Here is a 26,538-nt window from a genome sequence, read left to right as displayed (position 1 = left end):
TGGGCTCAGGTTTGGACTTTCATGGGGTCCAAATAAGTCTCATCCCACCACCACATTATCGTCAAAAGTGTGGGTCCCTTCCAGGTACGTAAGCCGGGTGCTGGTGCATGACCTGGCAATGGACCGTAAGTGGTACTTCCTCTGCAACTCGTGGCTGTCCATCAATGTCGGAGACTGTGTCCTTGACAAGGTATTTCCAGTGGCCACAGAGCAGGACAGGAAACAATTCAGGTACTATATTTTCTCTTTTTAAGCAAATGCTCTTTACTTTGTTCTTTCATCTCTAGGGAAGTTGCGTTATAATTCAGTCACAGCCAAATAAAAGCACATTTCAGCTAGTGGGCCGGGGCAGCTCTGAGTGTGTGACATTAATAACCAGCTTTTCTTGTTGCAATGAAACAGCCCTGAAGGGACATGGACCCTCCAAGACAGAATTATCTTCAGGGGGTGATAACAGTTATGGAACACTTATCCATATTTACTTACGAATGTCACAGAATAATACTGTTGACATGAGTGAACAGACTGATCTGAATGGTGATTCAACGTCTGGCCACCTGGAGCTTCTTCTTCATGTTGTTTTATCCTAGATGCAATTTTCAGCATGTTTCCCCTTGCTTTACTCACTCCCTCACCCCCTTTCCTGTCGTGCATCCTTCCACATCTGTCCCCAAACACAAATAAGCAGGTACAAATGTACACACATGCATGTGCGCACACACACACACCACCACAGATCGCTATTTTATAACTTTGTAAATGGCATGCTACTCTAAATATGTTGCCTTTTTTCTTTAATAATCTATCACGCACATCCTTCCAGCAGGGTCTGTTTGGGTCAAATTTTCCTTATTGGTTGCATGATATTCCACAGAATGGATGTCCCACGACCATTCTCCTATGGATGGGCATTCAGTCTGCTTCTAGTGCATTTACTGCGAGATGACTTTTCCTCCCAGCTGCCACTGTGAGCATCTCAGCCTCCAAGGGGGAAAAAGTCTGAATCAGAGAGACTTGGACCCCAAGAGAGGTATAACAGACGTGGGCACGGATCACAAAGTCCCACACGCCTGCTGTTGACTTGCCGCGTGACCTTGGATATGTCACCGCACCTCTCCAGGTCTCAGCTTCCGTATCTGAAAGATGACGAGTTCAATGTGCCTGCCCCGTAGGGGGTCCCAGGTCCCATGAAACGCTGTAGTAATGTGCTTGGCACACTATGCGGCTCACACTAAGTACTCAGTTACAGAAGCAGGTATTATCTCCGAGTGCATCAGCACATGTGATGCCTAGAAACTCGGCAAGGAGCTCTCTGAAGGCAAAAGCTCCTCATCCCTCCCGTGAATCCCTGGTGCCCAGCAGAGAGCCTGGGACACAGCACCAGGGGCATCAGATATTTGTCGAATAAGACAAATAACATGGACAATTACTGTTGTTGGCAACTGACCTCTCTCTTTCTGCACCTGTACTCTGAGTCCAGGCCACCGGAACACCCCCGAGTGACAGAGCATCGTACAACCCTGGAGGGTTCTGGCATTGACCAATCAGGACAGGCGGCAGCTGGGAATCTCTACTCTGGATACTCTTAGCAGAATCTGGGCCTTTGAATAGCTCCTGTGGTTAAACTACATTCTACTCATAGGGAAATAATACAGATTCTTTAGGGGAATGTGGTGCCATTTTCAGAAACCCTGTCTCACAATTTTTATTCTCTCAAACTGAGTCTGAACCCAAAGCCTTGGATTTTTTTTTTTTTTTTTAACAATAGAAATGTATTGTACACAGTCTGGAGGCTAGAAGTCCAATATCGGGGTTGGGTTCTGGTGAGCGCCCTCTTCCTGGTTTGCTGACGGCTGCCTTCTTGCTGTGTCCTCATGTGGCAGAAACAGAGAGATCATCTCTCTCAGGTCTCTTCTTTTTTTTTAACATCTTTATTGGGGTATAATTGCTTTACAATGGTGTGTTAGTTTCTGCTTTATAACAAAGTGAATCAGTCATACATAAACATACGTTCCCATATGTCTTCCCTGTTGCGTCTCCCTCCCTCCCACCCTCCCCATCCCACCCCTCCAGGCTGTCACAAAGCACCGAGCCAATATCCCTGTGCCATGCGGCTGCTTCCCACTAGCTATCTACCTTACTGCGTTTGTTAGTGTGTATATGCCCATGACTCTCTCTCGCCCTGTCACAGCTCACCCTTCCCCCCCCCCATAACCTCAAGTCCGTTCTCTAAGAGGTCTGCGTCTTTATTCCTGCTTTACCCCTAGGTTCTTCATGACATTTTTTTCTTAAATTCCATATATATGTGTTAGCATACGGTATTTGTCTTTTTCTTTCTGACTTACTTCACTCTGTATGACAGACTCTAGGTCTATCCACCTCATTACAAATAGCTCAATTTCGTTTCTTTTTATGGCTGAGTAATATTCCATTGTATATATGTGCCACATCTTCTTTATCCATTCATCCGATGACGGGCACTTAGGTTGTTTCCATCTCCGGGCTATTGTAAATAGAGCTGCAATGAACATTTTGGTACATGACTCTTTTTGAATTTTGGTTTTCTCAGGGTATATGCCCAGTAGTGGGATTGCTGGGTCATATGGTAGTTCTATTTGTAGTTTTCTAAGGAACCTCCATACTGTTCTCCATAGTGGCTGAACCAATTCACATTCCCACCAGCAGTGCAAGAGTGTTCCCTTTTCTCCACACCCTCTCCAGCATTTATTGTTTCTAGATTTTTTGATGATGGCCATTCTGACTGGTGTGAGATGATATCTCATTGTAGTTTTGATTTGCATTTCTCTAATGATTAATGATGTTGAGCATTCTTTCATGTGTTTGTTGGCAGTCTGTATATCTTCTTTGGAGAAATGTCTATTTAGGTCTTCTGCCCATTTTTGGATTGGGTTGTTTGTTTTCTTGTTATTGAGCTGCATGAGCTGCTTGTAAATTTTGGAGATTAATCCTTTGTCGGTTGCTTCATTTGCAAATATTTTCTCCCATTATGAGGGTTGTCTTTTGGTCTTGTTTATGGTTTCCTTTGCTGTGCAAAAGCTTTGAAGTTTCATTAGGTCCCATTTGTTTATTTTTGTTTTTATTTCCATTACTCTAGGAGGTGGGTCAGAAAGGATCTTGCTTTGATTTATGTCATAGAGTGTTCTGCCTATGTTTTCCTCTAAGAGTTTGATAGTTTCTGGCCTTACATTTAGGTCTTTAATCCATTTTGAGCTTATTTTTGTGTATGGTGTTAGGGAGTGATCTAATCTCATACTTTTACATGTACCTGTCCAGTTTTCCCAGCACCACTTATTGAAGAGGCTGTCCTTTCTCCATTGTACATTACTGCCACCTTTATCAAAGATAAGGTGTCCATATGTGCATGGGTTTATCTCTGGGCTTTCTATCCTGTTCCATTGATCTATCTTTCTGTTTTTGTGCCAGTACCATACCGTCTTGATGACTGTAGCTTTGTAGTATAGTCTGAAGTCAGGGAGCCTGATTCCTCCAGTTCCTTCTTTCGTTCTCAAGATTGCTTTGGCTATTCGGGGTCTTTTGTGTTTCCATACAAATTGTGAAATTTTTTGTTCTAGTTCTGTGAAAAATGCCAGTGGTAGTTTGATAGGGATTGCATTGAATCTATAGATTGCTTTGGGTAGTAGAGTCATTTTCACAATGTTGATTCTTCCAATCCAAGAACATGGTATATCTCTCCATCTATTTATATCATCTTTAATTTCTTTCATCAGTGTCTTATAATTTTCTGCATACAGGTCTTTTGTCTCCTTAGGTAGGTTTATTCCTAGATATTTTATTCTTTTTGTTGCAATGGTAAATGGGAGTGTTTTCTTGATTTCACTTTCAGATTTTTCATCATTAGTATATAGGAATGCCAGAGATTTCTGTGCATTAATTTTGTATCCTGCCACTTTACCAAATTCATTGATTAGCTCTAGTAGTTTTCTGGTAGCATCTTTAGGGTTCTCTATGTATAGGATCATGTCATCTGCAAACAGTGACAGCTTTACTTCTTCTTTTCCAATTGAGATTCCTTTTATTTCCTTTTCTTCTCTGATTGCTGTGGCTAAAACTTCCAAAACAATGTTGAATAATAGTGGTGAGAGTGGGCAACCTTGTCTTGTTCCTGATCTTAGTGGAAATGCTTTCAGTTTTTCACCATTGAGGATGATGTTTGCTGTGGGCTTGTCATATATGGCCTTTATTATGTTGAGGAAAGTTCCCTCTATGCCTACTTTCTGCAGGGTTTTTATCATAAATGGGTGTTGAATTTTGTCAAAAGCTTTCTCTGCATCTATTGAGATGATCATATGGTTTTTCTGCTTCAATTTGTTAATATGGTTTATCACATTGATAGATTTGCGTATATTGAAGAATCCTTGCATTCCTGGAATAAACCCCACTTGATCATGGTGTATGATCCTTTTAATGTGCTGTTGGATTCTGTTTGCTAGTATTTTGTTGAGGATTTTTGCATCTATGTTCATCAGTGATATTGGCCTGTAGTTTTCTTTCTTTGTGACATCCTTGTCTGGTTTTGGTATCAAGGTGATGGTGGCCTCGTAGAAGGAGTTAGGGAGTGGTCCTCCCTCTGCAAAGCCTTGGATTTTTAACCACTATTCTCTAATGCCCTAATTGTAACAAAACAAACAATATTAGAGTTATACATTATTATTTAAAACTTATAACAAAAATTATTGCTAACACTGATGAACACTCACCTATATGCCAGCTACTTTGCCAAATGCTTTACAAAAATTATCATCTTTAATCCTTTCAGCAATCCAGTGAGGCAGGTTCTGTTATTATGCCCATTTTACAGATGAGTAAACTGAGGTACAAAGAGTAAAGTAACTTGCCTGAGGTCACACAGTAGTAAGAGGGCCGTCTAGGGTTCCAACCACTCTGTCCAGAGTCCCCATCATTAACTTGAAGTGATGCTACTATGATGCTGTATTTCTTCTATAAAAGAAAAAAACAGATGATGAATTTTAGAAACAAATCCCTCCCTCTCATCCCAGGATTGCTCCAAAGAGACTAGGCTTCTCCCCATTCCTGTCTCCCTAAATGCCTGTCCCTCTCCCCTGACCTGTCCACAGCCACCTGTTTTTCATGAAGACCTCCACAGGCTTCCAGGATGGCCACATTTGGTACTCCATCTTCAGCAACTCAGCTTGGAGCAACTTCACCCATGCCCACCAGGTGTCCTGCTGCTTCTCACTGCTCCTCTGCACCATACTGACCACCATCATGTTCTGGGGTGTCCCCAAGGACCCAGCTGAGCAAAAGATGGGCTTGGGTAACTCCCACTGTCATGGCGATCAGGGCTAGTGGCTGGTGGACATGAACTGTCACTGCCCCAGAAATGCCTTGCAATTCCAGAGGTCCCAAGACCACCCTCAGGTTCAATAATTCATTAGAAGGATTCACAGTAGTCAGAAATGCCATTATACTCATAATTATTAGAGAAAGGATACAGATCAAAATCAGGAAAGGGAAGAGGCACGTGGGGCAAGGTCCATGGGAGAACAAGCGTGGAGCTTCCAGTTATGATCTCCCAGTGGAGTCTGGACAGCGCTCACTCCTCCTGACAATGTGTGACAACACGCATGGAGTAATGCCAACCAGGGATGCTCACCCAAGCCTTGGTGTCCAAAGTTTTTATCGGGGCATGCTCACATAGACATGGCTGAACCCAGTATGGCTGACCTTAGCCTCCAGCCCCTCCAGAGGTTGAGGTGATACGGTGCAACCAAGGCCCCCACCATAAATCACATTGTTAGCATAGACTATATGGTGTGGCCCAAGACCCCAGGTAAACAAAGGCATACCCACCAGGCAGGACAGCCCAAGGGCTTAGTGGTCACCTCCCCGGAGCCACTCAAGGGGCAGACCTCTCTTTGGGCAAGGTTAACCCTTACTGGAAGGGGTGGAGGGGACTCTCCCCTCGACCCCTTCCCTCCATCTGCCCCAGGTAAAGTCGAATTCACTTGGCAGGAAGTGTTGATTGGGCTGGATGATTGGATTGGGCTCCTCACGTTTCCCATCAACCTCCTGATCGTTCAGATTTTTTGGAACACCCGTCCTTGGGTAACCAAGGAGCAGAACGCTGGGAAATGGGATGGGGGGGCCCCCTCAGCCTGGCCCCCTCACCACAGCCTGTGGAGGATGGTCTTCTGACACCTGAAGCAGTGACCAAGGCAGGTCCTCAACCCCGGCAGTGTGGGGAGCTCTAGCCTGGGCAGAAGGGGGTGGGGACTGGGGTTTGAGGCCTACAACCCACGTTGTCGGACAGCATCAGTCACTAAGATTTGTCAACTGCGTACACATGCACATACACATATGTGCACACAGTACACACATATACCTACACATGCATGCATACACACATGCCACATGTGCACACACTCACCACACACACACCTACAAACGTGTACACATGTGCACGTGTACACACATATACACATATATCTGCACAATGCACACATACGCACACACCTACACATGAATGCATACACACATGCCACGTGTACACATCCACAGACATACACCCCACACCTACATGTACATGTGTGCACATGTACACACATATGCACACCTGAAAACACACCTGCACATGTACACACAAGTGCACACATGCCACATACGCATGTTTACATGCATGTACACACCGGCACATATATTCACACAAACACCTACAACATATACACACATGCACACACATTTTTGCGTACCTACTATGTACAAAATATTATACTTTCAAACAGATTGCAGGCTGGAAGCACACAGAAAGAATTCCCTCTGCATTCATGCACACGTTAAGCATTTATTGAGCACCTACTGTGTTCCACACTTCAAGGAATACAGCCTGGAATGTATCAGTTGAAATCCTAGAAGAGGGATTTTTATGGGGGACAAAACAGAAGCTCAGGGTGGCCCAACGTCATGTCTCAGTAGGCAGAGCTGGGATTCAGACCCAGATTGTCCAGCCCCAGGGCGAGTGCTCTTGACCACTCTGCTGCCCCCTCACCTGTAGCTCACGTCCCCTTTCCCCTGGGTGACTTGCAGGATTTGTGGAGACTCGTCAGCTCCTTGTTCAAAGCTCTGAAGGTGCCACCCTCTTGCTCGGGCTGGGACTTCGCGAACTCAATGGACATCAACCAACTGCTGGCCTTGGTGGAAGACGTCATCTGTCAGCAGAACAAAGCAGGGCAGGTGTTCTGGAAGGAAGCCAGCCAGACAGGGGGCCCTTTAACACTCACTCTTGGGTCTGTGCAAGTGAAAGGTGAGTCCTAACATTTCTGGGCCGAGAGGGGGCATGTTGGAGACAGGTGGATGCAGGACCAAGGGCCACGTCTGTATCACTATCACGAGGGAGTCAAGAAGTCCTACTGGGGGGTCTCCCTCACCAGCCTCCACTCCAACCACTCGCCACCGCCTCCCTCGCAGTACCACAGGCATCCTGCTCTCCACACAATGCCAAGCTGCCTTCCCACTAAGGCCTGCACACATGCTTGTCCTCTGATCTAGAACGTTCTTTCTCCTCTCTTCACTTGGCCAATGGCTACTCACACTTTATTCTTGGCTGATGTGTCCCTTCCTCAGGGGAGCAACCCAACCTCTGAGCCCACAACAGGGTCTCCAACCATGTGCTCTTTAGCCCCTAAGCATCTCTTGTACTGCTTTCACATTGCTTGTTGCCAAATCATGAACTGTGTGAAGAGCTGCACATATGTATTGCACATTATTCTGGTTTGAGCTAGTCTCTCTGGCTCTGCTCTTGCCCCTTTCCTTTCCATCTTCCACCCAGATCGCTGCCTCCAGTGTTTAGATCAGGCTGTCCAATAGAACTTCCCACAGTGACAGAAATGGTCTATATCTGCACTGACCAATATGGCAGCCACTAGCCACATGGAGCTATTGACACTTGAAATGTAGCTAGTGTGACTAGGGAACTAAATTTTTTATTTTAATTCTAAATTTTATAAATAAGTTTATAAAAAAAAAACTAAACCATATATATCTTCCCATAAAAACCTGTTCCTCTTCCTTGTTATTCCTATGAAATCTTTATTCCTATGAAATACTAAAAATTCAGAATCACCTTCTCTTTCTCCTGCAACCCTCGCTTGCAATTCATACACACCTTTGAAAATATCTTTTGAGGGACTTCTCTGGTGGTGCAGTGGATAAGACTCTGCACTCCCAACTCAGGGAGCCGGGGTTCAATCTCTGGTCAGGGAACTAGAAAAAAAAAATTTTAATTTTAAAAAGTCACATGTGGCAAGTGGCTACCATATTGGATGGTGTGGGTTAAGAATGCTGCCATTTTTAAAACACAAGGCTGGTCACAGTCTAAACCTTGTTTAGAATATAAAAATGGGGTCTATAGATTAGGGAGTTTGAATTCATGACTCTTGGCTCCACCTCTGATACAGTGAATTAAGTTTTCTAAGGTGAGGCCAGGAATCTGCATTTTTTACCAGTCACTTTTGTGACTGTTATGCACACTGAATGTTGAGAGCCACTGTCCTCAAGACCAGGTCCCAAGTCCTTACTGTAGCACTCCCTCCTGGCCAGGCCTATGCTGACCCCATGGTCAGCCCTACTTTGACCCCCGTGTTCCAGCCACTCTGGAGCATTAGCCCTGAAGAGCTGGGCTTGGGCTGCCCATGAAGGTCGTCCCTGCAGTAGCTCTGCTGATGCCCACGCTGGACACTTGGCCCTGTTTGGGGTCTTTGGGGTTTGGGGGACTTTGGCATTCACAGCATGGGCCTTAGAACCAGGACTCTGGAGTTGGCCAGACCTGGGGCTCTCCCAGATGCCAAAGCAGCTGTGCAACTTTGGACAGTTGTTTAACCTCTCTGAGACTATTTCCTCCCCCCTATAAAACAGAAGCGCTGATCCACCCAGCTCCTTGGCTTGTTTTGAGGACTGAATGAGATCATACGAGTCTGACACAAAGTAAGGATTCAGTAAGTGTTTATGATTGCAAATGATGGTATCTTCCGGAAACATTGCCAGAACGCTTACGAAGGCTGTTGATGCTGGAACCATTAGCTGTGGCTTCAGTGATGGAGGCCCAGGAGGGAGGGGGAGGTAGAAGGCCTGAGTCAGAGGGAGTCAGAGTCAATGCTGCCAGGTCTTTACCAACATCGGGTCTGAGCCACAGCCTTCTCCACATCACTTGTTATTTTCTCATTCACTTCTCACTGGTGACTGGGGAGGGGTCCTGGGGTCAGGGTGCTCCATTTTGCCATGCTCTATATCCAGTTTCACGCACCCCTTGTGAAGGTGCACACTGGTCCAGACCTGGGCCCTTCCTGTCCCAGGAGAATGTGCCCCTGGGCACCGGCCTCCCAGCTCAGGCTCCAGGGACCCAGGCCTGGTTCCACCTGGAGAGTCCAAGCTTCCCTTAGAAGGCTCAGGGAATAATGCAAAGGTTCAAATTTGTTTTTTTCTTGCAATGAATATGTATTACCTCTGTAATTTAAAACAAAAAACACCTTTTTTTTTTTAGTTTTTTTGTTTTAAATATCAATGTTCTTTAAAAATAAATTTATTTATTTATTTATTTTTGGCTGTGTTGGGTCTTTGTTGCTGCGCATGGGCTTTCTCTAGCTGCGGCAGGCGGGGGCTACTCTTCATTGCGGTGGCTTCTCTTGTTGCGGAGCACAGGCTCTAGGCCTGTGGGCTTCAGTACTTGAGGCTCACGGGCTGTAGAGAGCAGTCTCAGTATTTGTGGTGCGTGGGCTTAGCTGCTCCATGGCATGTGGGATCTTCCCAGACCAGGGCTCGAACCCGTGTCCCCTGCACTGGCAGATGGATTCGTAACCACTGAGCCACCAGGGAAGCCCAACACCTTTGTTTTTTTTTTAAAAAGAAACAACTTAAGGAAACTGAAATTTGAACAAACGAACTGTAGAAAAACATTCAGAGATAACAGGGAGAAACTTCTCCACTGACTGGTTGTTTCACGCTATTAAGGGACTATCATTATTGTTTTAAAAACTGATAATGACACATTGTGGTTTTGTTTTTAAAAGGAGTCCTCTTCTTCCATAGAAGCATATTAAAATATTTAGTGTCAGGACGTGGGGCTTGGAATTTACTTCAAAATAATCCACATGGAGAGGGTGGGTGGGGTGCAGGCGAAACAGGACTGGTAATAGGATGAGGCGATAATTTTGAGCAATGGGTATAGGTTCATCTCATCATTCTCTTTACTTTTGTAATTTAAATTTTTTCATAATAAAAAGTTAAAAACAAACGATTAAGACTTATACCGTCTTTGGCAACAGGCAAACTTGGGTTCAAATTCAAATCTTGTACGTATTAAAATATTTGCTGATAAGAGAACATTATGTCTAGGATTTGCCTAAGGTACTGCAGGAAAAAAAAATTGGAGGGCTGAGGCGAGACAGTTTTGGCAAAATGTGGGTAATTGCTGCAGGAGGGCAATGGGTATACTATTCTTGTCTCTTCTACGTATACGGAAATTTTGAAAATGCCCTTCATAAAAGACTAAAAGAGGAACATTCAAATCCTAACTGACCATATGAGCCAAGTATCCCATCTTTCTGAACCTCAGATTCCCCATGGTTTGGCACACAGTAAGCGATCGATACAAGAAAGCCATTACTAACGCTCCTGTTTCTATTGCACACAGTCTGCTCTGTCACTCAGCACCAGCTGATGCTCTTTCTCTCCCTTGTCCTCCAGAAGAAATGCAGTGCCCCAGGCCCGAGGTGGGCCCAAGAGACGCCGGGAAGGACAGTGCCTACAGGCAGTGTCTCTACCTTCAGTGGAGCACCTACAGCAAGAGCTGCTGTTGCTGGAGCCCCAGGGCTTTTCCCAGGGCCAAAGCCACACCCAGGCACTGGGGCAGCTGCAGACCCTGAAGGGTTGCCTAGGGGGACAGCCCAGAACCCCGCCTCCAGCACACTTGAGGTAATACACTCCCTTGGGTGCTCCCAGCCTGGGGCCTGCAGGGAGAGCACATCCCGATACCTTGGAAGGTTATTCATCCAGATCTCCCCAAGAAGCAGCGATTATGGACTGCACAAATTTAGGGAAGAGGACTTTGAACAGGGTGATTTTGCCAGATGACAGTTAGAGCCCTTTGTACAGCACTTTACAGTTTATAACCATTTTCACGTGGGTGTTTCCTAGCTGCACACTCTTGGACAAGCCCCTCATCCTCTCTGAGCCATAGCTTCCTTACCTGTAACATGGGAATGATAATGCCTATCTCCTGGTTCAAACCTAAGAAGAATTTAAAAGGGCCTGGTCCATGAAGAGCAGCATGTGGGCTAAGCGTGGAAGGGCCTGGAGACCAAAGTCCTCTCCAGGGTCCCATTGTCACTGCTGGCATAGCAAACATTTTGTTTACCAAACATTTGCTTTCATCTCCATGTGAACTGCCTTCCTCCCCTTTGAGGTCCCAAACCCCTACCCCCTTTTTCTCTGAGATGCCACATAACCCTCAGTTGCCTAACTTGTCCTTGAGCCTTATATTCTTCTGGAGCCCCTATATATATGTAATTAAATTTTTTTTTCTCCTGTTAATCTGTCTCGTGTTAATTAGACCAGCCAGAAGAATCTAGAAAGGGTAGAGGGAAATTTTTTTTCTTCCCCAACAACAGCACCATAATTCAGTGAAAAAATGACCATTTTTTTGAGATGTATTCTAAAATAACTGGTGATGATTTTATATTACGTATGAAATTTATTTTTAAATATTCCAGAAAAAAAAGAAAGCATGTGGGGATAGATGATACACGTTTGACAAGGAGGTGATGGTTGTTGAAAGTAGTTGATGAGGGTTCACTGTACTCACTGATTTCCGTATAATGGGGAGTTTTCATAATAAAAACTTAAGTACCAGCCTTCTAGGCTTGCCATGAGGAATAACAGATAAAACCTGTATAAAGCAGTTTGCATGGGGACTGGCTCCTAGTAAGCACTGAATAAAGGTGACCTGAATAGAATATATGTATGTGTACCGTATAGAATACAGAATAGGATAGAGGAGAATACTGAGGGTCTGAGGGGTTAAGGAGCTTGGCCAAGGTCACGCAGCTGGTAGGGTTGGGGCAGGGTTTGAACTGGAGCCCAAATGGTGCCCCCCTGATTATACCCATCCTCTCTTGCAGCTCCGGGCAGGCGAGCAAGCCCCCTCGAGGCCTCCCCTGGTGGTGTGACCAGCGGAGTGGCAGTCTTCTTCACCATGCTCTTATGGCCTGCACTACGGGCGGGTCAGCCCCCTCAAGTGGCTCACCTCCATGGCCGTCTCCTTCGTGGAGAGTGTGTTTGTCACCCAGCCCCTGAAGGTCAGGACCCCTGTGTGGCGGCCCTCCTGCCCTCCTTCCCTCCACCCATGATTTCCCTCCTGCCAGCTGCCCAGTTCTTAGGCTTCAGCAATTCCTTCATCTATTCAATCTATTCATTCAACAAACCCACTTGGAGCACCACTTCTGGGTGGACCTGGGGCAGCAAGGTAACTACCAGGATAATCCATGCTCCCTCAGGGCCAGATGCTGACATTTCATCATCACAATCACCCTTAGGAGGGGCCTCACCTCCATTTTACAGATGAGAAAACCTGAGGTTAAGAGAATAAGGTCACCAAAAAATCTTGCCCTTAGGCCACATGTATAAATAGGGATGATATCATATTTCCTCAGGTCTAGGATGCTTTTGATTGTGAGATGAGCCAGCAACTTACACAAACTTTACCTTCAGAAAAAAACCCACCAAGCCATTAAATGTGTGCATGAACTGGAAATACTCCTATTTCTGAAAATGTAAAATTACGCAAGAGAGCAGTGAGAGTCAAAGAGACCCTGAGTCCCGCCTGGAAGGAGCCAGGCAGCAGGAATACTGTGTCGGGGGAGCTGCAGAAGTGAGGGAATATTTAGAGAAAATCCTTCCACCTACGAGGCATCACAGAATCCCCCACCCTCATTCTTCCCTGAACAGCCTTCGTCAGAGACTTAAACAGCTCCTGACACCTCCCTCAATCTAGTCTGAGAATATTAAGAACAGAGTCCTGAACCTTTTTGTTCCCCAATCAAACCACAGAATCCTTCTGTGCTTGTGCACTGAAGGTGCACAGACAATGTAATGGAAGGAATTACTTAACACGGAAAGAAAGGGAGGGAGGGAAGGAGGGAGGAGGCAGGTGTAAGCAGCTATGCTAGTGAGTCACCAGGCTGAGGGGTAGGAGAAAGGCCAGCAGGTGGGAGGGCTGGAGAATGCCGGAAGCAGCGTGAGCTCAAGGATTTGCTGGTCTCTGCCTGGTTGGTGGCCAGGCACGCAAGCCCTGCCCCTGACCCTTTATGACCAAGTCCCCTCTCTGCAGAGGATGGCTTCCCCAGAGCATGGCTCCTGCACCCAGGACACAAGTGTGGCTCCCGTTCTACCCAAGCTCAGACCAGGAATTGACAGGGAGTTTCCAACACAGGCTTGGGGTTCACAGTGGGTGCCTTCCAGGTGCTGGGGTTCGCTGCTTTCTTTGCGCTGGTGTTGAAGACAGTGGAGGATGAGGAGGAGCCTGTGGCCCCCCTCCCGGGACGTGTCTCTGGCCCAGGTAATGGTGCCCGGGTGCAGGCAGGGCTCTGGAACCTGACAAGGCTGAGAAAGCCCCGTGGAGCCCAGACACTGGGTGGTCCCGGCCTCAGGCCTTCGCTCCCCATCAGCCTTCACCCTGACTATTGAAGCACCCCCAATCCATCCAGGGACAAGTGACTCTTCCTCTGTCTCTTGGGCAACCTGTTCCTCCCCTATCCGAGCCCTTCTGTCTGACACCTAAGCATGAAGAGGCACCATGGGGTCCACGGTCTTCAAGGGCCATCATCCTCTGTGTAATCCCAAGCAGGCAGCTTTCTTCCCCAGGGCTCAGGTCATTAGACAACCAAAAAACAACAAGCTTGTGTGCGTGAGGGGTGTGAGGGAGCTATAATTAGGGTTCTAAGACAAAGGTCTGCAAACAACAGCCAGGGGGCCAAATCTAGCCCAGCGCCTGTTTTTGTAAAGAGTTTTAGTGGAACACAGCCATGCTGACTGGTCAGAGGAGCCCACGACCAGCCCTCTTCCCCCCAACCTGATTTCTCACTTCCCAGCCAAAACTCCTGAGGGTGTCTCCAATAAGAGAATTACAAAAAACAAACAAGCAAGCAGAACAGATTCAACACTCTAATAGTCTACATAGAGATTTTGACTTTCAGGGGAAGTAAAACGGGAACAAACGAAAGCCCACATCCCTACATCATCATGCAGTGTGGTGACCTCCTCATGGGACTGTATTCTTCTGCCCTACAATAGGGATTTGGCTTTGTAGATCCAAAAAGTCCATTAAAACCATCTTCCCAAGTCAAAAGAGTAATTTTTCTCCAAAGAGACGACAGCCTCCTGACCAATCAAATATTCATTCAGTAATTCCTTTGGCAATTATCCAGGGAGTACTTTCTGTGTGCCAGGCAGTACAATGGCTTCGGAACATGATTTACATAAAATCCAGTCATTGTAAGTGTATAATTACTGATTTTAGTAAATTTATAGAGTCGTGCAACTATCACCACAATTCAGATTTAGAACAGCTTTTTGGAACTTACCCCCAAAAGTTCCCTCTTGCCCATTTGAAGTCAATCCCCACTCTCAGCCTCAGCCCTGGCAACACAGCACTGACTGGAGGGAACAGGCTGCTGCTCTTGGAATGAACAGCCCATCTGGGAAGACGCATTAAACAAGTAAATGCACAAAACGACTTGTAAGAGAGAATGAGGGGGCAGAATAAGAGGGTGGCTCCTAGAGGATGGGAGAGGGAGGGTCTGAACACTGGGCATGTGCAAAGGCCCTGAGGTGGGACAAGAACTTGTCATTTTATAGCAATTACTGACAGGGTGGCCAGAGCATGGGGAGCTGTGTGTGCATGGAAGGAATGCTTCAAGATGAGGGCAGAGAGGTGGATGGGGAGCAGGTCATACAGGGCCCTGTAGGGCCCAGGGCCATGCCGGGGTTTTGGAGTGTTTGAAATAGGAGAGCAGCATGATTGGACTTGTGATTTTGTGACTGCTCTTGGAGACCAGAGGTATTGGGTCAAAAGTAGAAGTGTGGAGGCCAGTAGGAAGACTACTGAAATGGTCCAGACTAGAGGTGGCATGCATTAGCAGTGGGGGTGGACAGAGGGGCATGGATCCAAAGGATAGCTGGGTCAATATACCCCTATCAGACTGGCTAGAAAGAGTGATAACACCAAATGCTGACAAGGACGCAGAGAAACTGGAGCATTCATACGTTGCTGGTGGGAATGTAAAATGGTACAGCCATTCTGGAAAAGTTTGGCAGTTCCTTTCAAAACTAAAAATGGGCTTTCCATACACCCCAGAAATTACACTCTTGGGCATTTATCCCAGAGAAATGAAGAATTATTTTCATACAGGAACTTGTACACAAATGTTCACAGAAGCTTCATTTGTAACAGTCAAAAGATATTTAGCCACTCCTAGGAATCTACCCAGGAGAAATGAAAATATATGTCCACACAACACATTCCTAGCAACATTATTCTTAATAGACCAAACTAGGAGTAATCCAAATGTCCATCAACAGGTGACTGGATAAACAAAAGGTAGTATGTCAGTACAATGGAATATTACTCAACAATAAAAAGAAACTAACTACAGGGAATTCCCTGGCGGTCCATTGGTTAGGACTCTGCGCTTCCACTGCAGGGGGCCCAGGTCTGACCCCTGGTCAGGGAACTAAGGTCCTGTAAGCCACGTGGTGCGGGAGAAAAAAAAAAAAAAAGAAACGGAAAGAAAAAGAAACGAACTACTAATATACACAACATGGACAAACACCAAACCATCGTGCTAAGTGAAAGATGCCAGATACAAGAAACTATGTACATATGATTCCATTTATATGAAAAGTCCAGAGAAAAGAATCTATGAAGACAGAAAGAAAATTAATGGGGCTAAGGGTGGGGATAGAGTGGGAGTAGAGACCAATTTCAGGGACATGAGGAAACCTTTGAGGGTGACAGAAATGTTCTAAAACTAGGTTGTGGTGATGGTGGCACAACTCTACAAATTTACTAAAATCACTGAATTGCAGGCTTCCAACGGGTGAAATTATGAAAATTATAGGTCAGTAAGGTGGTTTGAAAAAGAAGATACTTGGAATTACATATAACAGGACTTTGAGATATTAGTAACCTTCATCCTTCCATCCTTCCAAGTTTTGGAAGCACTGGGATCCATCTTAGAGTTCAGGAACACAGAAAGACAGCATCCAGGAATCAGTAAGACTTCAGGTGAGGAAGGCATCTGTGCTTTCAGTATGAGGAGAGTTCTCCAGCTAGAGAAGAAGGGACGGAATTCTGAGCACTGGGATAGCACGGGCAGAGGCATGGAGGGTAGCATTGGGAAATGGCTCCCAAGGAGGAGGAACAGTGGATCCTGTTGTACCTGGTGACGGGAGTCTCTTGGTTGCAAACGTACAAGCTGGTTCCACTGCCCATTTGGGGGACTGTCCTTGTGCCCTTGCTTTCACAGACCCCTCTGCCTTGTTCCAAGCACGAAGAAACAGCAGAAGGGACATCTACCAGAAGGCTCTGGCCTCTGACGTTGAGAAGATGAAAACCACCCACCTCAAGGAACAGAAAGCACTTGCCTTAATCAGAGAAATCTTGGGTAGGCAGCCAAGATTACTTACGAGCAACCTTCCCACTCGCTGGTTCTCAACATAGATTTGAGCAGATGTGGTACAATCTCTGACAGGCCCACACTGCTTCTGGGCCCATCGCCCCAGATATCTACTCTCCCCAGCTTCTCCCCTAAACTTAAAATCCTTCCGTGGCTCTTCCAGGCCCCTGGATAACGTCCAAACTCCCTGCTGTCCTCCACCCACCCAGGTCACCTCTCTCGGCCCCTTGTGCCCTCAGCTCCAGTGACACTGCGTCCTGCAGCTCCTGACCCAGGCCCTCTGGCATCTAGTCTGCCTGGAATGTGCGCACCCTCCTCCCTGCCTTTTCCTCTGGTTAATTCCTTTTATTCTTCAATTCTCAGCCCAAAGGCTGTGTCGTCAGAGAGGCTCCTCTGGCCCGCTGACCAGACGCTTTCAAACCTCACTGTGTGTCTTAGTCTGGGTTCCCCCACAGGCAGATCTGGGCATAAGCAGTTGGTTTGGGAGGCGATCCTGAGAAGCACTGGTAGGAAAAAGTGCAGGAAAGAGACGGAAGCCGATGGAAGGTGGTTGGTGAGTGGGTTCCATGTGGGCAACTGGGGCTCAGTCCTGCTGAGACCTCGGGAGGGGCGAGCGTAGTACGTACCCCCTAGTTGCCACCCACCAGGTCACTGGTGAGGGCTGCTTCCGAGGAGGGCGCTGGCCCTGCCGCAGCCCTGGCCTGCCCTGCCACGGGGAGCCCACGTGGCCAAACCACAGAGTGGCGGAGCTTGCGTAGGAGCTGCATGTACAGAATGAAAAACAAGATAGATGTGGGTAGAACCCCAACAAGTCATCTTGGAGTGGGGGTGCCAGAATGCAGATTCCCAGGCCCTGGGCCCAGAGATTCTGGTTCAGTAACGTTCTGCATCCCCCAACATGATTCTGATGTCAGGCCTCCTAAACTAAATCTTTGTACCTAATGGGCTCTTAGGTCACACTCACCTGTCTACAGGTGTGCTCCATGAGGGCAGGGAACACGTCTGTCACCTTTATTGCTCTATCCTCAGCACTGCAACATGGCAGAGCCTCATTTTTTTTTTTTTTTTTTTTTGGCCACACCATGCAGCATGTGGGACCTTAGTTCTCCGACCAGGGATTGAACCCCTGCCTCCTGCAGTGGACGCTCCGAGACCTAACCACTGGACCGCCTGGGAACTCCCCAGAGCCCCATTTAAAAAAAATTCTATTTAAGAAACATTCATACAGCACGAAGTCCGTTCAGGCACTATTTTAAGTGCTTTATAAATATTAATTTGTTGACTCCCTCATCACAACCCTGTGTGACAGAATCATCCCCATTTCACAGACGAGGAGAGTGAGGCACAGAGGGGTTAAGTCACTTGTGAAGGGCACATGGATAGGAAGTGGCAGAGCTGGGATTTGAACCCAGGCAGGAGGCTCATGGCCTGTGAACTTTACTACTTTCTGCTGTCCTTATAAGGACTGATTCCTTTGTCACCAGAGGGGTGAGTGGCTGGTCTACAAGACCTCAACTGTTCTGAGCCATGTGCCTTTCCAGTTCCTGCCCTGGACTTGGTAGGAGCTGGGGCCTCTGCCTGACCAGGGGCTGTGCCTCCCTTCCCAGCGCACCTGGGCTCCCTGTGCATGCCGCTGTTGGTGGCCTACGGGCAGGGGGACCCCAGAGACTACCACTTCAACAGACACCTTGGGCACAGCTTCACCCGAGGCTTTTCAGCCGTGCTGGACTTTCAGGACTTGTTCACGTGGGCCAACACCACCCTCGTGAGCAACCTGGACAGTCATCACCCAGGTACCGTCCACCCACCCCAGGACGTGGGTCAGCTCCCTCCCGGGAACAACTGTGGGTCACTGTCAACTTCAGCCTTACAGAGAACCAATAACCACAGAGCCATATGCTTTGAAGGAGAGACCCTCTGAGGGTCCCTAGCCCTCCCTGGATGCAGAGTGGAGAACCTCCTTCTTAGATAACTGAGCAGGAATTGGCCAGGTAGAAATGGTGTGCCAGGCAGAAGGGACAACATGAGAAAAGGCAAGCCTGAAACACCAAGGCACTATCTTCCTGGAACTACAGAGCGTGGAGTGCGACTTCAGTGTACAGTAGGAGTTGAGGACCCACAAAAAGCAGAGCAGGAGAGAGGAACAGGGGCCAGATCATGAAGGCTCTGGAAGCTCACAGTTTATGCTTAAGGGAGTGAGGAGCCATTGACAGCTTCTCGGTGAGGCAGTAACATAATCAAATCTGTGGTAGAAGCTGCATTGGAAGTTGGAGTTGAGGGTAGGTAAGTTAGGATGCTGGGCAAAAATGATGCGACTGATGTAGGGATGGGGGCAGAGGTGATGGAGAGACGGGGTGGGTGCAGACAACATTGAAAAGGTACTATTGGTGGGCCTCGTTGACCCTTAGGATGTGGGCATCGAGGGAAAGGACATAAATGGTCTCCAAGTTGATGACTGGGTAGGAGTTGCCATTCCCCAAGAGAAGTTATGCAAGAAGTAGACCAGGTCCAAGGTGGGGAGATGGTGATGAATGGTTGAATGTAGTCTGTGGTTGGCCATGAACTTCTCTTGGCTAATTCTACAACGGGCACACTGAAATTCACGTTAGCATCCAGGCCAGAAAGCTTGGGATGTGTTCAGATGATGCTGATGGCTAGATTCATCCACTTGTTTCTCATCTCCAGGCTTTATCACCGATGGGAACTCCAAGCTGGTGGGCAGTGCCCAGATTCACCAAGTGAGGGTCCAGGAAAGCTCTTGTGCTCTTGCCCTGCAGCTGCAGGCTTCTTTTTTTTTTTTTTTTTTTTTGCTGTACGCGGGCCTCTCACTGTTGTGGCCTCTCCCGTTGCAGAGCACAGGCTCCAGACGCACAGGCTCAGAGGCCATGGCTCACAGGCCCAGCCGTTCCGTGGCATGTGGGATCTTCCCGGACTGCGGCACAAACCCGTGTCCCCTGCGTCGGCAGGCGGACTCTCAACCACTGCGCCACCAGGGAAGCCCTGCAGGCTTCCCTTGATGGATGCCGTGTGCCATATTCCCTGGACGTTGAAGACCTGTCAGACTATGGGGAAGGCTGGAATGCCTCCGTCCTCAATAACAGCAATGACTTTTCCCAGGCTTGGCAGTGCCAGAGCCAGAGCCAGCGCCGAGGGTATCCCATCTGGGGCTAACTCACTGTGTACCGGGGAGGAGGTTACGTGGTCCCCTTGGGGACTGATCGCCAAAGTGCGTCAAGGTAAGGCTCACTGGATTCACATGCAGCAGAGGAAAGACATTTGCTCAAGTCCAGGTCTGATTGGAGGGTGCAGCTTTCAAAACAGGGCCGAGCCAAGCTCATTGTATCATTGTGGGGAGGGGCTGGGGGATTCAGAGGCATTCAGGTCATATTTTCAGGCCCCTGGAAACTGTGCAATCTCAGAGTTCAAAGGGAAATCCTGCTTCCAGCATTCTCAGCCTGGTGCACCAAGCCTGGTGGCCTCTGCTAGAGCCAATACAGGGATGGGAAACTTAGTACGACGTAAAGTGTCCACCACCAGGCAAGTAGGAAGTGGTGAAGGCTCTTAACCTTAACCAAGAATTATGCAGGGTCTGAGGTCTTACCCTACTCATAAGCTAACACACTAGCCTGTTTCATGGATGCTGGCAGAAGACACAAGACTCCTAGGTCAGAGACAAAGGATTTCATTACTCACAGCAAAAGCAGTAGCAGAGCTTCATGGTGTTTGAAGTCAGTTCCCTAGGAAGGGCCACGACAGATGCTTGCCCATGCAGTGAGTTACAGTACCAAGGAGGAATACTGAGCTTGGAGCATTCACTGTTTCTACAGTGGCAGAAGCAAGCCTGCTCTTTGTCTGAAGGAGGATGTCACCTCATCCCTTGAGGTTGCTCACTGCAAACTCAGCCCTGAGATGATGCCTGGGTAAAGCCCTGCCAGAGCCTTGCATTCCTGGAATACTCAGCACAAATGTGCAGGGACACTCAGGGCCCACACACACTGTGTCTCCCAGCACGCTCTAGAGTCAGAGAGCCCTAGGTTTGAAACCCTGGCACTGCTCCTGTTAGCTGTGTAGTCCCAGGTGAGTTAGTGAACTCATGTGAACCTCCATCTCCTCCATGGCACTATTACAGCACCAAGGAACACAGGGAGCAAGCCCCAAAGGAGGACACCTGGCAGGGGTCCCCTGGGATTAAGGACAGGCCAGGAGTAGCTTATTTCCACATAATAGGTGTTTTCCTGCCACTCTGAACAACTGATACTCTCTCTCTGCTTCTATGTATCAAAGCAGGACGCAGACCCACCAGGGACAGGGCATGTTTTAAAACAGGCCCATCATTACTGCTCTAAGTAATAATAGCTATTATTACTACATGTGCACACACACACGCACACGCACACACACACACTTCTGTTTCCTCTTCACAATGATCCTGAGGCACTGGTGTTAACACTATTGCAGATGAGGAAACTGAGGCCTGAAGACATTATCAGCTTTCCCACAAGGCAGGCAAGATTTGAACCCAGGTCCCTCTGGCATGTGCTCTTTCCACGGCACCCATGAGCAGATCTCCAGGAACTGGTCTTGTGGACTGCCAGCCCAAGAGGGACTGTGACAGTTGCAGCTGCTGCCTGCCTAAGCCCCTGATGCTTTATGTGGCTGCTCTAACACCATGGTCCTCAAACTTTAAAATGCATCATATACGAAGTACTATGTATAAAATTGGGACTTCCCTGGTGGTTCAGTGGTTAAGACTCTGTGCTTCCACTGCAGGGGGCATGGGCTCGATCCCCGGTCGGGGAACTAAGATGCTACATGCTGTGCAGCATGGCCAAAAAAATAAAAAATAAAATAGGCGTGCAACAAGGAGATATATATATATATATATATATATATATATATATATATAATATAATTCCCAAGTGAATTATAGCCCTTATTCTGTAATAACTTTTAATTAATTAATTAGGCTGCACCGGGTCTTAGTTGTGGCACACGGGATCTTCGTTGTGGCATGCGGGATCTTTTTCGTTGTGGTGCGCAGGCTTCTCTAGTTGTGGCACACAGGCTCAGTAGTTGCAGAGTGTGGGCTTAGTTGCCCTGCGGCATGTGGGATCTTAGTTCCCTGACCAGGGGGCAAACCCACGTCCTCTGCATTGGCAGGTGGATTCTTAACCACTGGACCACCAGGTAAGTCTCTGGAATAACTTTTAATGGAGTAAAACCTATAAAGGTACTGAATCACTATGCTGTACACCTGAAACTAACATTGTAAATCAACTATACTTATAGATAGATAGATAGATAGACAGACAGATAGATATAATGTTTAAAACAAACCAAAAAACCGCCAGTCATAATCCCTCGGATGGCTCATCAAAACACAAATTCCCAGGTCCCACCCCCAGAGTTTCTGACTGGGGAGATCTGGGGTGGAGCTTGAGAATCTGCAATTCTAACAAGTTTCCAGATGATGTGATGCTACCAGTCTGGGGACTGCATTTTCGAACCTCTGCTCTGACGGCCAGGGGACCTTTGCACATGGGATGGGAAACTGAGGCCCAGAAGGAGGAAATTAATTCCCCAAGATCATGGCAAATGAAGGGCAGACTAGAATCACGTCTCCTGATTCGTGGGACTCTGTTCATTACATCAGTGATTCCCAGCCCTGACTGTACATTAGAAACACCTGGGGGCTTTTGGCAATGCCTGCCACTGCACCTGAGACCAATAAAAACAGAATTCCTAGGAGAAGGATCCAAGCACTGGTATCTTGAAATCTCCCATGTGGTTTGCATACACAGCCAAGATTGAGAACCCACTGGAAAAATGACTAAAGAAAACAATTTAGGTGATGACAAACAAATTTAACTTTTCATGAAGTGGACTGTCTCCATTCAGAGATCTGCAAAATGGAGTGGAAGGCAGGAAGCTTTTGTAGGGTAAAGAATAATGAACAAGGAAGCGGAAAATAGAAAGTATCTGATTGGCCAGGGCCACAGAGTCAACCTTGTTTGGGATGAGAAGGAAGAGGAAGTAAGTATAGAGCCTGGAATTTGCCTGGTGTTTGGGGATTAGCTGACTGGATATACTGCCTTTCTGGTCAAGGGGAGCCTTTACAGAGACACAAAAGTTATCCAAGTTTCAGTTTGCTGACATGGCACCCTGCATAGGAGCAGCTCCATCTTGGGCCCAGAAATTTATTTCAGGATGTTCATATGGTTACTTTGGTTTAAATTTTGAGAAACCACCAAACTGTTTTCCATTTCACATTCCCAGCAGCAATGAGCGTCTTTGTACACAAATTCCTAATAGCCTTTGTGGGGGTTGGGGGGGTGGTGGAGGGCATCTTGTCATTCTCAATGGAGGGGAAGAAGGAACCCCCTGGGGATAAAGAAGGAACCCTGTGGGGATAAAGGCAGGAGTGAACACCCTTGGGATTCCCAGAAGGAGGTCAATTCCAACACAAAAGCAACACTAAACAGTGAAGTGACTTTGGCAGGGACCAAATTGGACGATAAAACCATGGTTTCCCCTTAGAAAGAAAAGCCCTCAAAGAGAATGGCCCTACCTAAGTTGTATGGTTCTTTCTCCCTCTGCAGCTGTCGGAGGAAGGAGAGATCATCGATTTGCTACTGATGAAGATACTCAGTTTCCTGGGCATTAAATGTAAAAGACAGGAGCCTGGAAGCAGCAGTGAGCAGCCTGAGCTGCTGTCAGAGGCCTGGGCCCCTCAACCTGTATCAGCTGTGCCCCAAATTTAAGCTGTTGGTCCAGGCACAATCATCTGTAGAGTAGGGGAGGGTCAGCATCTTAGGCCTACACTTACCAGTGATTCTGTAATCTCTCCTGGTCAATATTTTTCTGTGTCCATAGAAGAGTTACCAAACCTGGCAAGCAAAAAAAAAAAAAAAGGAAAAATACATACATACCTCTATACAGTTGCCACCACTATCATAGACTGTTTGTTCAAATATATTTTCAACTAGAAATATAACAAATATTGTCTGGAGTTCAGGGAGGGGGGGTGGGAAATCCCCTCTACAGACTGATTATTTCATCTTCTTGGTCAGTCAGGAGTTGCCTTTGAATGATTCTAGTTCAGGGTTTCCTCAACTGTGTCCAGGAGATGCTAATGGGTGTCATATTAGTTTGCTAGGGCTGCCAGAACAAAGTACCACAAACCGGCTAGCTTAAAACAACAGAAATGTATTGCTCCACAGTTCTGGAGGAGAGAAGTCCAAAATCAAGGTGTTCCTTTGGAAGGCTCTCTTTTAGCTTCTAGCGTATGCCAGCAATCCTTGGCGCTCCTTGGCTTGTAGATGCATCATTCTGACCTCTGCCTCTGTTGCCACATGGCCTTCTTCCCAGTATGGGGTCTGGGACTTCAACCTATCTCTTTAGGGGCCACGATTCAACTCATGACAGGTGTCATCCTCCCCCAAATGTTTCTAGATCAAACGTGGGAAACACTGGATACACAAGTGCTTTAGCATGGGAATTGTTAGAGCTTTTAATATGCTAAATGTGCACTATGAGTCTTCTGGGATGAGATGAATGTGAGCAATAAAGTGTGTAATGATTCCCAAACCCCTATGACCATGGCTTCTGGTATTGAAGCACTTCAGTCAGGGCTAGTGTTCCTTAGGCAATACTTTGGGAATCGTTGATCTACACCAGTTGTTCTCAATACTGGCTACACGCTAGAAACCCCAGACTTCATCCCAATTGATCAGAATCTATGGGTCCCAGGCATCAATATTTTTTAAGCCCCCCCTGATGATTCCAATGTGCAGTCAGACTTGATAAACATGCTTTAAATTCTGAGAACCACAGACCTAGATAATAAAAGTCTTCCAGGTGACTGTGTGGATAACTGCACATTTCCCCTCTCCTATGCAGGAGAAGCACCTCACGAATCCTCTCCAATTCACCCTGTCTTGTCTCTCCTCCTAACACACCCATCGTAGCAGGTACTCTAGGTAGCCTGCCCCAAATCCATTCCATGTGTCCCTCCTTGCTATCAGAATCCCAATTTGTTCAGGTAGCCCCTACCCCTACCCCACATGACTCATGGTAAGGTGACCCTGTGGCCACCTCAAAGTAAATCTTGATTTGTCTTAGCAATAGCCCTTGACAGGGCTTCCCTGGTGGCACAGTGGTTGAGTCTGCCTGCCAATGCAGGGGACACGGGTTCGTGCTCCGGTCCGGGAAGATCCCACATGCTGCAGAGCGGCTGGGCCCGTGAGCCATGGCCGCTGAGGCTGTGCGTCTGGAGCCTGTGCTCTGCAACGGGAGAGGCCACAACAGTGAGAGGCCCGCGTACAGCAAAAAAAAAAAAAAAAAGAGGAGATAGGCTCTAGGGCTGGACATTGTCTGGTCTAAGACTGCTGGAACTCTGACAGCTACCTTGAGACCATGGGGAACAATCTGAAGATGGCAGAGCAGAAAGATGAGAGGAACATGCACACTTGATGAGGTCATTAAACAGCTAGTTTAACCGTGAAGCTGAACTACTGCCAGCCTTCTATCTGGATGAGAGCTTAAATATCCTTTTATGATGGCTGAACCAGGATCCCACCTAACTACCATGACAATCAAAAGCCAGAATCCTTTATAAACAGAGAGACACATAACATGGCAATACACGTAAGACCTTGGGGATTTATCTTCTATCCACCCCAAAGCCCATCATCCATTCTTTATTGTGTCAGGTATGAACATGAGCTATATAAGCAGATAAGCATCAAATAATTCATACCAAGTGCACACATGTCTCCCGAAAGTCTGGTACAGAAATCTAACCAGACACATAAAGTCCGTTAGTTTAAATAGGAAAAGTTCTAAGATCTAGAGAAGTTGTAAATTCTTCATTTCTCTTTCCCATCTTTCCCATCCACTCTCCACTTCTCTGTTGACTATAAATATCAAATTGGAAATTTCTTGTTGTGAGAGAGAAAAATATATCTGCTCAAAGAGATGAGAAGGCCCCCCTGAGACACCTGAAAGAAATGACCACCTGCATTTTCAGGTGCCTGTACCAACTGTGCAATGAGATGACCTTTCACATTCCAAGCCATGGATGTTACAAAGATAATCAGACGAAAAAAAAATTTTTTTTTAATCCACAATGCTTGTTACATTAAAAAAAAAAAAAGACACACTTCCTATTGCTTTGGCATAAGGGCCCACGACATAGCCCACACATTGATATGTGACCTTGTTCTTCATACCAAATGAGTTAGTGAAGCTAGGAACAAATATTTTAGGGCATGGCTTGCATTATGCTGCAGTGGCTTGTAATGAAACAATAAAAACAGAACACTGACATTATGGAAACCAGACAAGATCTGGAGTTTACAGTAGACCACTGTGAGCCAGTCAGCATCCCAAACAGCGGCAAGTAGAACAGAGCTTAAGAGCAGTTGATTGTGAATCAGACTAGAGGGCAAGTTCTGCTACTGCCACCTAGTAACTGCTTAAGTCATAAAATGCCTTCCTCATTCCACTCCTGGGAAAGTTAGTTAAACTTTCTGAGTCTCCAGCTCTTCATCTACAAAATGAGTATAATACCTACCAGAAGGGGTTTGGAGAAGATTACAAAGATAATATCTGCACAGCCCCAGCACATAACAAGGGCTCAGTTAATGTCTATGATTTACTCAGAGGAAAACAGAGCACAGCAGCCCTTGCAAGCCACCACACACATGTGCCCACATCCCCAATTTTATAAATGAGGCAGAATCTCACTGCAACATTTGGGTCACCCAAACGCAAACACACACACACACACACACACACACACACACACACA

The 26,538-nt window shown here is 46.9% G+C and overlaps 1 protein-coding gene across 1 annotated transcript in view; it reads left to right on the top strand.

Annotated features, from left to right (window-relative positions):
• The window catches only part of LOC115857025 (polycystin-1-like protein 2), an 85,715-nt gene extending 62,227 nt beyond the window's left edge, over window positions 1-23,488 (top strand). The window contains 17 exon segments of the mRNA XM_070044123.1: window positions 85-231; window positions 5,118-5,317; window positions 5,993-6,153; window positions 6,156-6,218; window positions 7,087-7,303; window positions 10,741-10,821; window positions 10,824-10,968; window positions 12,174-12,218; window positions 12,220-12,253; window positions 12,255-12,350; window positions 13,513-13,609; window positions 16,578-16,715; window positions 18,335-18,520; window positions 19,413-19,510; window positions 19,734-19,963; window positions 21,292-21,379; window positions 23,327-23,488. Coding sequence (XP_069900224.1) covers window positions 85-231; window positions 5,118-5,317; window positions 5,993-6,153; window positions 6,156-6,218; window positions 7,087-7,303; window positions 10,741-10,821; window positions 10,824-10,968; window positions 12,174-12,218; window positions 12,220-12,253; window positions 12,255-12,350; window positions 13,513-13,609; window positions 16,578-16,715; window positions 18,335-18,520; window positions 19,413-19,510; window positions 19,734-19,963; window positions 21,292-21,379; window positions 23,327-23,488 — 2,188 coding nt within the window.
• The last annotated feature ends 3,050 nt before the right edge of the window (window positions 23,489-26,538 follow it).

This window comes from Globicephala melas, chromosome 19 (genome assembly GCF_963455315.2).
Source record: "Globicephala melas chromosome 19, mGloMel1.2, whole genome shotgun sequence".
Classification (NCBI taxonomy): domain Eukaryota; kingdom Metazoa; phylum Chordata; class Mammalia; order Artiodactyla; family Delphinidae; genus Globicephala; species Globicephala melas.
The sequence above is the reverse complement of the archived record's forward strand: the minus strand, read 5'-3'. Positions and strand labels throughout refer to the sequence as shown.